General features: G+C 38.0%; 1 protein-coding gene across 2 annotated transcripts in view; it reads right to left on the reverse strand.

Moving 5' to 3' along the window:
- The window catches only part of AGMO (alkylglycerol monooxygenase), a 186,023-nt gene extending 174,749 nt beyond the window's left edge, over window positions 1-11,274 (reverse strand). Inside the window, exons 1-2 of one of the 2 annotated variants that reach the window (XM_058833349.1) lie at window positions 11,006-11,189; window positions 4,332-4,462 (exon numbers count right to left, since the gene is read on the reverse strand). In XM_058833349.1, coding sequence (XP_058689332.1) covers window positions 4,332-4,462; window positions 11,006-11,134 — 260 coding nt within the window. In that variant the 5' untranslated portion in view covers window positions 11,135-11,189. Of the gene's footprint in view, window positions 1-4,331; window positions 4,463-11,005 lie in introns of both variants that reach the window. The other variant, XM_058833350.1, reaches the window with a different exon arrangement.
- Window positions 11,275-12,080: the final 806 nt, after the last annotated feature.

Raw genomic sequence — 12,080 nt, forward strand, 5'->3', positions numbered from 1 at the left:
TAAGAATTGATGCAGGTTAGTGTGATGGGAAGGTGCTGGACCTGCTTCCCAAGCTATTTAACCACAGGGCCACACAAATACTGATGCTGGTCACAGAGGGGTGAAGGTAGAGAGGGAGGAACGAGCAACCAGAAGTATCAGTCAATCAAAAGGTGCTCCATTTGGGAGCATTGCTGGTCTAAAATGTACATGAAACTGACTCTTCAATCCAGCTTCTGAAAAAACACTGTTTAAAATCCAGATGATGTAAAAAACTGAATACACTGGTATAAATCAGAAACAGGATTTGTGCTCCTTTGATTTAATTATTGCTGATGTGTAAATATCTTAAGATACTTAATAGCACGAACTATTCAAAAAGCATTTACTAGTTACATTCTCGTGTTCAACAATTCAGAGAACTCCAACTTCCCTGATTCAAAAAATCAAAGTAAATAATGTACACAGACTGTAATATTCTCTTTAGAAATGGAGAAGTTCATTACAGACTTGACTGACCAAACTGTGTCAGACGTTATATACATATACACTGTACGACTGTGTTGCAGAACAGAACACTAAAAACTGGCAATTGAGCATGACCATAAAAAAAACAAATACTTTCCCAACTAGTTTGAAAACATACCTACCTCAGTTATCCCCCAAACACTTTTTGATTTGATTTATATTCTGCTGCTTTAAAAGAAGAAATGGGTCAATATTAAATAATGCACACACTTGTAAAATGGATATTCATACCCAAAATAAACTTTCTCTTGGGAGAATATTTTTAAAGCAGCATTTAAAGTCTCTTGGCAACGGTTAGCTAGAAAAGTTATTTATTTATTTCTAATAAACGTTCTCAGATTTTTTTTACCAGCATTTAAGATGCTGGGAGTAAACTTCGTAATACAAGTTTCTCCCTTTCTCCCAAATTAATTTTCTAATTATAAATTATAAATACTAATACATTTAGTATTTATACATGCAGAGGAATGCATAGTAGACATTAATGCAGAGAAAATTATATTTAAGAAATGTACAGTCTATTTTACAACAGATGATATGTATGCACAAACCATTCAACTTACTGCAAGCTGTTGAGTCTAATAAGCATGAAAACAAATACATTGCCTTTCCTGATTAGACTCTTCCTCTTGCACCTACGTTTTCAACATTTGGCATATAAGTATCAACAATTGATGATTTGCACTTTCTCAACAGAAAGATGAAGTATGAAACACTAAATAAATAGCCTGCCCTCAAGATACGCAATAGTTCTGTTATACAGACTGTGAAATAGAAAAAATACTTAGAGGCTGAATATGGTTAGTGACTCCTAATTTTTTCATTAAATGTAAAGACCTCTTGCAATGACACATTTGAAGCTTCATTTTAACTAATAGACTGAAGCCACCATTTTAGACCCAACCACAGATTTTTTTAAGGAAGTGGCAAACCATTGCTGCTAGTTGAGAAAATGAAAATTAGTCCCTGGGAGAGGATACAATCAATGGTGTGTTAATCTAACCTTCAGCTGTTAATGATTTGCACTACTATTTCCCCTGATGCTGTGGGTTCTGATGAAATATTGTTTTAGCAGTTTCTGTCAACTTCCCCTACCTTTTTTCTTCCTGAAAGGGAAAGACTGAAGTGAAAGTCTTAGCAACAGATTTTTGCCTGTGCTATTTTCCCCCCGTTTTTTGTCTGACCCAGTTCTTTCACACCATGGAAGCACAAGACAGAAGGGTAAAGTGTTCTGGTTTTTTCAGTTAGAGCCTTTTTAGCCAGTCTGTTATTCTCAACTCCTCTTACTTATAAAAGAGGTGTTACACTAAGCAGTCACCATTAGAATTGCAATATTAACACAAGATTAAATAATTTAGGAAGTCGGTATTTTGCCTGCTTCTTTCACATTCAGCCAAAAAGCTGAAAGTGTTACAGGACTCTTCTTTGGAATAGAACTGGTGAGGAGGGTCTGGTATATCCAGTCATGAGAGCTGCACAAGCAACTTGGAAGAGACTTCTTGTGCTGGTAGGTGTATCGATCTTGGAGATTTGCCTCACCCTGCAAACTTTTGAGTCCTTAAGGATCATTTGGTTCGCTCAGCTGAAACAATCTTGCAAAAGAAAACTGCATAGCCGGCAAGCCAAATTCTGCAGCAAAGGACAGAGTGCCAAAATAATAAAAGTACTCAGCAACTTGCAAAGCTGCATTCCACACACACAACACTAGTTTTCTTAGCAAGTATTGCTTCCAGGAATGAGTGTATCTCAAGTGTTTCAGTATTCTCAAAATAAAGCCAACAGGACTTGCAAAACCATTAAAACTTACTTTACATGTATCTCAGGCCCTTTCTTTAACTTAATCAGTTCTGAATATTTCAGATGAGTAAAGGTAAATATTCAGCAAGGTAAGCCTGTCAAGTTTTTAAAATCTGGGTTAAGTTGAAGAAGTGATATTTGATCTATTTCAATATTAGCTTTGTGCAGACTACAGTAATCCATTATCAGGGCTGTGTGTTGCTGCACACAGATCTAATCTGTTGATAAATATTTAATAATTAATAAAACATATTGAAAAGATGAATGTTGCTCCTTCAAGATCATCCTCACAAGTCATTAAAAATTGTTTGAACGTAGGTAGTACACTACCTGTAAAAATAAGTTCACAAAATTCTCAAATAACAGACATAACTTTGTTTGAAGACATAACTTTATAGTCAAGTATTTCTCATATTGAAAGCTCATGCCTCTCATTTTCAGATATTTGAATAGTTTTGGAGCGTGTCTTTAAAAGATTTCATCAGGGATATTTACTATAGATAATTAACATAATCAATCACAAATTGTCTTTGTACCTAATGGAGCTTGTCAAAGATTGTATTGATTAGAAAGTTTAAAAAAATCAACCAAATGGCAAATAATCAATAGATTACAAAGAGGGTAATTTACACATTTCACAAAATGAGTTCTACTAGCTAGAAGGGATAATTTTTTGTTGTTGTTCCTATGCTCTTTTAACTTGATCAAGAACCTGGATTGAAAGAAAAGATTTCTAGTAAAATTTGCAGTGACATAAACCAGGGACCTCTAGGTAACAAAGACAACTTTTCATGGATTCAGGCTACTTCAGGAGGACCAAATGTATAATCCATGTATTTCTATGTGACCAACTATAAGAACAGATTGCCTATGAATGAGGAATGTAAGCCACAGAATCCAAAAAAGTATTCAGGGATGAAAGATGGCTCAAAGGATCTGGGATATATAAAGGGAGGAACAACAAGTAGAAATAGAGAACAAATGACTTCATTATTTGGCACTGATGTAGTAATTTTTGAAATATGGAGTGCACTTGAGACATCAACACTAAGAAGGCTGAAAAACTGCAGAGGATTCTGAAAAAGAACTGGGGGAATAATTGAAAAACTTGCAAATACACCATATAGTCAAACTCAAAAAAAAACCTTTTCTTCTTATAATGAAGAGATTATATGCAATTCATACATATATCTGAAAATTCATACATGGAGAATAGAAACGTAATCCCATTTGGAAAGAAAAGATGCAATAAAATCTATCATCTAGAAGCTCATATCATGCAAAGGCATATCTAAAACATGGTATTACTTACAAGTAACTAAAGCTTCTGGAAAACACTTAGAGGAATTTATATAAAAAATTTGCTGGTTTTTTTTTTTCACTGGGATTCACAGTAAATCCACAGTGGCTATTTATTTAAAATAACTGCTCACCAAACTAATTCAGGTAAATCTTATGGACCTTACATTGAAGCATAAATTAATTATATGATCATGTTTGCAACAATTCTCTCAGGAATTAAAATCCTTTGAAGTCAAACGAAAGATTACAACTGTGTTCAAAGAACTTTGGATCACATGCATATTCTATTGATCTGGTTACATGCACACAGTTTCATTTTTAAAGGCTAACAAAAGTAATAGACTTGATTTGTTGGTTTTGTTATCTTCTTTCTGTATTATAATGAAAGAAAACCCAGAATCTAAAACTAGTCTAACATAAGCATAAGTCAAGTTAGGTGAAGTCCCAGAAACAGAAAAAGATGACAGAAAGGTCCAATGCAGATTAATATGACTGATGATAAATTGGTAGTGTGGAGCTGGACAACATCCTGTAAGAATCATATTTAGCCTTGAAGATTAGAAAGATTTTATACACATCACTAAAATTTAATTGCAAAAAGAAAGGTCCAGATGCCTTGTTTAATCATTTTGGATTAGCAATAATGACTTCAATACATAATTCTATTTTCTTCCTTCTTAGTTATTAAAACCCAAACCATCTCAAGATTGTATTCATATACTTACTCTGGTAGTCGGGACAGGATACCTAAGGAAAGAGAACTTATGCCATCATTGATCCGACCCGGCAGCTTACGCTTCTGAATCCAGCTGACAGCAAACTCCAGCCCAATAAAAGTAATGAAGAATGGAATACTCTAAAAATAGTTAAAAAAAAAAAGAAAGTCACAACAAAATAAAATTAGATACAATTTTCCCAACAGCATTTTATGCAGTGAGATGCTTCTCAGATTGGCTGGCACTTTAGTGGCTACTCCACGACTCCTGTAATAAAGCTCCACATGGACCTTAAAAATCAGAAAAACCAAGGCCACCGTTTAATCCACAACACCAGCATAAATCTATTGCAGTAACCTCCTCCCACAGTGTTTTCTTTTGTATATTCTGCAATAAACTCAAACATCAGAACAAAACACAAGAACATCAGTACAAAAGTCTTTCCAAACATATATTCCTCATATTTAAGTAAATCAGTGAGAGCACCAATATTTGTGGACTCCTCCAACCACAAAGTTGAACAGAATCTGGTTTGGACTTGATATTGTATGAAGTTTTTTGAGTGTTTTCAGCCACTGAATTTGGCATCCAACATTATTATCTGAAAGATACAGTAAAGTGAGTTTCTTTCTACTTGGCATTTCTATTGCCATACTTTTCACTGCAGACAACAACAGCTCTTCTGTATTTGCTTTCATCAGTTAACTCAGTAATCATGCAGCCATTTCCAGTTTGGGTCATACACCATGTTCTCTTCCCAGACCAAGTGACAATGATACAATGTTCCCCTTTTTCTCTGGGATTGTACTGACTGCAAAATAGTTTTCTGCCTTTCTGCAGAAAAGTATAATGATGAGTAAAACTGAAACATTTCTCACTCACAACACTGCTTTAGTTTAGGATTCAATTCTCACTGTCCATCTTCTATCACAGATCAACTGGCAAGCTGAAAATGCACAGCAACAGCACCCATTAATGAAAGGTGTGGCTACAACAGGTGGTAGGACAGGTAACATTTTAGTGACAATGTCATTTTTCATCATCAAAGACTGTCACACCTGTTCTCAATTTTTTATCATCTCAGGCAACTAGAAAAAGGCTTTAGTAAGTGGTAGAGCATATTTATTTTACTGACACTGGAGTCCTATCAGTCCTTGCACTTCACGTGTGGAAGGAATTAGGCAGTGGCAGCATTTTAGCCATCACCACCAAAATCTAGAAGTGGCAAGGAAAATGGAAAGGAGTCATCAGATCTCCCTGCATGCGAACATTCCTTCTACAGCCTCCCTTGCTCTGTAGAAAACTTTTAGGTGACCTTTGAGACATTTAGACAACTGCTCTTTGATTATATTAAGGAATAAAATTCCATGTTTTGCAGGGCAAGAGAAATGCAAGAGCAGTTCTGCACCACTCTGGGAGGCACCACAGTCCCATACTTACCCTGTAAGTTTTCTGCTGCTTCTGCTCCCTTCAAACGACCTGCAAATACCTACAGCGTCACTGCCTGGAACCCTTCAAACTGGACTGCTGTAGAAGAGAGGCTGGTCCTGCCCATACAATATTTTAACAGAAGCATGCTGTCTCTGCAAATGCCATTGCACTTTGGAGGGTGCTCATTTTTGTTGCCAAGTGAGACACAATTTGAGAATTCCTGCTAGGCTGGGACACTAAAGAGACTAAGATGGATATAGACCAGATTGCTCAGTTGAAGAAGAATTGGATGATTCAAACCATGCAAACAGCAAGAGATTTATAGTGTCTAGAAAATGTGAAAGTTCATAAACTTCAGCAGCACAGGGTTAGGTTACAATAACAGATGAACAGAGATTAATATCAACATGACACTTTTTAATTTAGGTGCCTAGCTTACTATGTAACAGCATTTTAGGCATCTAAAAGCCTGTTTGTGATAGGCAGCAACTGATGATATAAAGAACTAGAAAGCAAGGGAAGACCTGTGCATAAAGCCTAAACAGCAACCAAGAAAACCAATGTGGTAAATCTTTCAATATTTGGAATAAATAAGAATTATATAATAATAAAATGTATTATAAAAGAGAAAAAAAAAAGAATAAGAAAATCCTAAAACCTTCCACTTGAAATCAATGAGACATTCTAGTAAAATATAAATACTCCTTGTTTTGCTCTCTATAGCTACTTCATTTCTAACTAGACAAGACTTTAATGTACTCTTCCTAAGTGACATAATCAAATAATAAATTCCTAACTTAGCAAAACAAAGCATGATAATCACAGCTGTACACTCCAGCAGAACTACACTACAGCAGAGGAAAGAGAGGTTTCATAAGAAAAACTACAAAACACTTAATGACAATATTAAGAGGCAGTTCTAGCACACACTACAAGTTTTAAGGTATGGAACAGCAGAAGCTGCCGAGCAAATTGAATGGGCTCAGAACAGAGAATTAGGTGCTTTATTCATGAAATAAAAACAGTTAATAGGAAATGTACAATGTCTGTATTCCATGTGATGATTCATTTTACCTAGCAACCTCTGAAACAGTTGAAATACTTGACTTTATTTTACTGTACACTATTATAACTTCTGTCTTATTGACTTCATTAAATATTTTCCTCCCACTGTGAAGCTGTGAAACAGCCAAGCATTTGGCACCACTTTTTGACTCACAAATGGAGAGTATCATAGCAAGGAGGATAACTAAACATTCAGCCATCCTTAACCTCCTGCTCATCAAGGAGATTGTAAAAGGAAAGATTTATAGCATACCCCTTGCTATCTAAGAAATCACTACATTTCTTATACACCTACATTAAGTCTGGTCCAAAGCAGATCAATGGGACCAACTACATCAAGGCTAGTATGTATTATTTATGTGACTATGACAGCTATTGTCATGGAGAATGAAAAGGCATTCCCTGACCCAAACAGCCCACAGTGTAATAATGAGATGTAATGCAACGGAAGAAGAATGCAAATAATTCAGGAAAAAAGAAGATAGTAAGAGAGAAAATAGTCTCACTAGCATAACCAGTACTTTTTTTTTCCTGATTTGTTTGTTTGTTTGTTTGTTTTGGTTTTGTTTTAGTTAAAAGGACAATGAAGACCTTTAAGGAACCCATTGAAGATGGTTATCTATACAACTGTTTTCAAGGGTTGTCCCTACAAACAAAACGGCATGAAGTTAATAGCCACTGTTGGCATCACAGGTCAGAGACATAAGACATATTCTTTTGTTACCTTCTGGTCCATAAATGTTTTACTCTCTCTGTTTCTAGGTGTTCTCTCTTCACCCAATAACAAAAATACTCAATGGACACTTGCATTAGTTTGTGGTTTACCTGAATAATTGATCCAAGCCTTACTCTGAGTACTGTGTAGGAGGATTCCATTTTAAGTAACCAACTCTACAGAACGCAAAGGACCATTTAAAATCAGTTTCCACTTTATACTGTTGCAAAGAATAATATTCTACGTTGAAATTCAGCATATATTCATAGTTTTACTGCAATTCTCGAAACAGTTTTTGTTTTCTTAAAGTCCCAGATCCTTATAGCATAAGAATAACTTTCAAGTAAAACTAAATATGAAGGTTCCTTGCCTCATTATTTAGAAGTAAACCCTAAAATGTGAATTGAGTTTAAATGTGAACTTACTCTTTAGGCTCTCAAGAGAGTAAATCAAAAATGAACACAGTAATTATTAAAGCTTTCATTTTGGGGTTCTCAGCAGGACTCTCTCTTCTGAAGTATGACTCATGGAAGTCTCTACTGAGCACAAGTGATAATTTCAGACCATAGCAAGGTACAAAGTGAATTTATGGCTCATGAAAACTATGTTCAGCGAACAAAAAGAATCATTCCACCTGCCCATCTATAGATTGTGAGAGAAAAAAAAAAAAAAAAAAAAACACAACCAAAAAAACAAACCCCAAAAGCACAAAACAGATCATGCAGACCCTAGTCTTATACCAATAGGAAAGAGGAAAAGAGGATGCTCTTCAAAGGAATGTGCAAGCATTAGCATGGATTTTAAAAATCACGACATCCTGTCCTGGAGAAAGAAAATTGACATACTTCCCAGAAATAAGGAAAAATCAAGGGATTTGAATTCTACATGACAAAAAGTCTTATAAAAATAAATTCTATGATGATTATCCAAGATTCACACCCCTTTTCCCAGAATTTTCAAGATTTGTTGATAGGGTGACTTTCCCCTGGGCACTGCTGCAGAGCTTTGCTACTTGTAACTGGTAGCAGATGATCAGCTCATTGTTTTTGAGCAGGACTTGAGGTCTTTACAAACAGCTCTGCCAACATACAGAGCAAGAGTGCAGGGACCATTGCTTCTGAAAATGTAAGCAATATAACCAGAGACAGAAATCACACTGCACAAGTTAAGCTAACTATTCTGTTCTCAGAACTAGAGCTGCTTCACCCACTGCTGTCACTTCCTACCCAGATGTAACAGCACAGATGACTCTAGCTCAAAGGTGCCACTCCTGTGAAGTACCTGTATTTTGTAAGCCAACCAGCTCAATTTTGCAAGACTGCTAAGCCCATGAATATTTGGGTGGATTTGGAGGTTCTGCAACCTGTCTAATGTTGGACGGTGCCTATCACCATAGCTGTAACCATGTCATCTAATGTCCTAGAAATTCTTTCATCCATCTGCTACCCAAGAGATCATGTATCTGAGATGCAAATTCTACTACAGTGCCTCAGAAAAAAACAAAAAAGAAAAAATCCCACACTATTTAGGAGACACTAATGCAATGAGTAGTTTGCTCCACACACACATCATCATTATCGTCTTTTAGAGTGAATTATTTGAGCTGAGGCCTTTATTTGCTCTACTCCAGAATTTTTTCTCTTTCTGTGTTGAATTGGGTTCAGATATCCACTTCTGTATGTGTACCAACTAAAGGACTTAGCACTCACAAGACCTCCTTGAAAGGCTCATTAGATCACTATTAAATCTATTGCTGATGAATCCAATGGATATACTGCTTGTGTAATTGTTCCCAAAACAGTCAAGAAGAGCAACTGGAGAGAGACTGTAGATAGCTGCCATCTGCCCATAAACAGAGTGAGAAGACGGATGAACTCTACCTAAGCTCAGAACAAAGCCAAAGAGTTAAAACAGTTATGCTACTAAAACACTTTTTTATGCCCACCTAGACAAACATCAAAAGACCTATTCTAGCAACAAATGCACTTTCAGATGGGTAATCTAGCACAGTCCACCTAAGATAGGAATTTAAGCAAAGCATAACTGTAATGGGGAACCCTTCTTTTAGTTTTGGGGTTTTTTTGTGAGAAATATTCCTTTACAAGCTTATCATAACACTGCCCTACAACAGCAGAAGCCTGTAGGCACTTTCATTATTCAAAGCATTACGAATCCTTTCACAGACTTACAACTGTGTAGCTAGTAGAACAAATTCCAGGTTTGGCTAATGTCTGACCTGAATACTGCATACAGGAGAAGAAAGCCCAAGGATGTTAAGGTATGCTGCAGACAAGAAAGTGAATGATATACTGTTGGAAATGTGGGAATAGTAAAAGGAACTGAGACAGTAGAGAGAGCTGGAGGGAGAGATCAGCCGACTAGGCAAAACTATCAATCTTCCTTGATCACGACTCTATAGCTGAGTTGCAAAACACCTCTGAGGACAGCAGACACTGCACACACAACCTGGGCTTGCAGCAGCTTTCTGTTTACCTTATGCAAAAGGACAACCTTTGCTGATAACATCCCTCAGTGAGGGACTGCTGCATACAATTCCCAGCAAGCTGCTGACAGAGCTGCACTGCTCTGCACAGCCTACGACACCACCACTGCAGTCTGCCAGCAGCTGCAGCAGTCCAAGGTATACCTGGAAGAGGAGCTCGTCAGAATTATCAAAAGACACGTAAAAAGTGCAGCTCTTTACTGAAGCTGGGCTGAGTTTAGTTTGACAAGGGCATAACAGTGTTTATGTGCTGTCTCTGTGAACAGCTGACATCGATCTGGGTTCAGAAGGAGCTGACAATCAAGGCACCTGCAATAGGTAGGACAGAAGGGAGCAAAGGTATCTTCTTGGAAGTGCATAAACTGGCAGGGCAGGAGGGGAGGGAAGGATATCTGCTGCCTGCTGACAAGGGAGTTCTCACCCTTGAACTCTGTACTCTTGCCTTGGATATTTAGGACACAGCAGTGTCCCAACACAAATATTTGTTCTAAATTCTCTTCAACAATCTTTATTTTTTATTTTAATTAGAAACCTTTTATTTTTCTGTCTTTGACTGATCTTGACTTAAGGGCACAGAGTGACCTTTTTGCTTGCTTTAAGAACCATAACAGTGAAACACAGTGTCATATTTTCTTGTTTCCTCAGTGCAGTTTGCTGTCACTGTTCATCTTATCCGTGCTGCTGGTATAACATTAGCACCAACCCTCAGATATTTGGAGTGCTTCTCTAAAAACTCCAGCTCTTGGTACCAGGAGAAATCATCCTTTAAATACATGAAAAGAGAAGGCACAGTTACACTGGCAGCTTACAGGCAGAAAGCCCAGGAGAGCAAGGCGGTTTTATCTTAATTTAGGTGCCCTTTCGCGGACATGGTTTCTGCGAGGCGCCTGTGGCTTTTGAAAACGGGCGCAGGTGGGCAAAGGGGAGGGCGAGGGATGCAGCCAGGGTGGGAAAGGAGGGGACTCTCACCTTCTCTACGTAGTCGGGCACCTCCTCCACCGTGCGGAAGGAGCTCTCTCCGGGCGGCAGCGCGTAGAAGAGGGCGCGGAGCTGCTGGCCCGGCGCGGTGCCCCGCGGGCCGCCCGCCTCAGCGCCCATGGCCCGGCCGCTCCGCTCGCCGGGATGGCGCGCACCGCCCGCCCCCCGCACCGCCCCGCCGCGGCCTCGCCTCGCCGCACCGTGGGCCCGAGGCCTTAAGGGCTGCCCTGGGAAAAGCTTCCAGTTTCTGGTTCCCCTGCACCGTGGTGTTTTGCAGGTTTGCTTGGGTTTGTGCGCTGTGTTTTGGTATGTGTCATCACCGCCTGGCCCACTTCTAGAAGCTGAGAGAAAGCTCTCGCGCACCCCAGCTCCCTTCTCACCCTCAAAAAATCTCAGAACCTCAAAAATCCACAGAGCTCAGGTCACCCTTTCTCAACTTTACACAGGTTTCCACACAAAAATAGAAATTTTTGCTCAGGTTTGGAGTTCCATAAAAATAAAATGTTAAGGTGTGCTCGCTGACTCCTGTTCAGCTGTATGGGTCAGTCCAGCATTCTTACCATTCATTTTTTATTTTTTTATATGTCTTAATGGTTCCATCACTTCAATTAACATCACTACATTGAAGGAAGCCTCTGGAAGCCATCTATTATGCTTTCAATTTTGAAGGAATGAAAACTGGGAAAATAGAAATGGTGAAAAGAGATATATGCTAGATCCTTGTAGAAGATTACTTCTAGAAATGTAAGGGCAGGTTTTGTGCATTTAAGACCTTCAGTCTGAAGCTCAGGAGCATGTCAAATCTTTGTCAATCACACTTGATATTTGGTGTTAGTATAAATAGTAAGATTTCTGATGAAATAGATTAGCCACAAATAAAATAACACAATGTCTTACCAATCCGTTCATCTCAAATGTGCAGTTCCACTAACAGTCTTTGCAGAAGGAATGGACTGCAAATCCTAATGTAAAAGATTTTACCACAATTTAAATTCTGACAGTCATTAAAAAAAAAGCCTTTTACTTTGCATCAGCCTTTTGTTTTGGAAAGGAACTATGCCGGGCA

Source organism: Poecile atricapillus, chromosome 2, assembly GCF_030490865.1.
Source record: "Poecile atricapillus isolate bPoeAtr1 chromosome 2, bPoeAtr1.hap1, whole genome shotgun sequence".
Classification (NCBI taxonomy): domain Eukaryota; kingdom Metazoa; phylum Chordata; class Aves; order Passeriformes; family Paridae; genus Poecile; species Poecile atricapillus.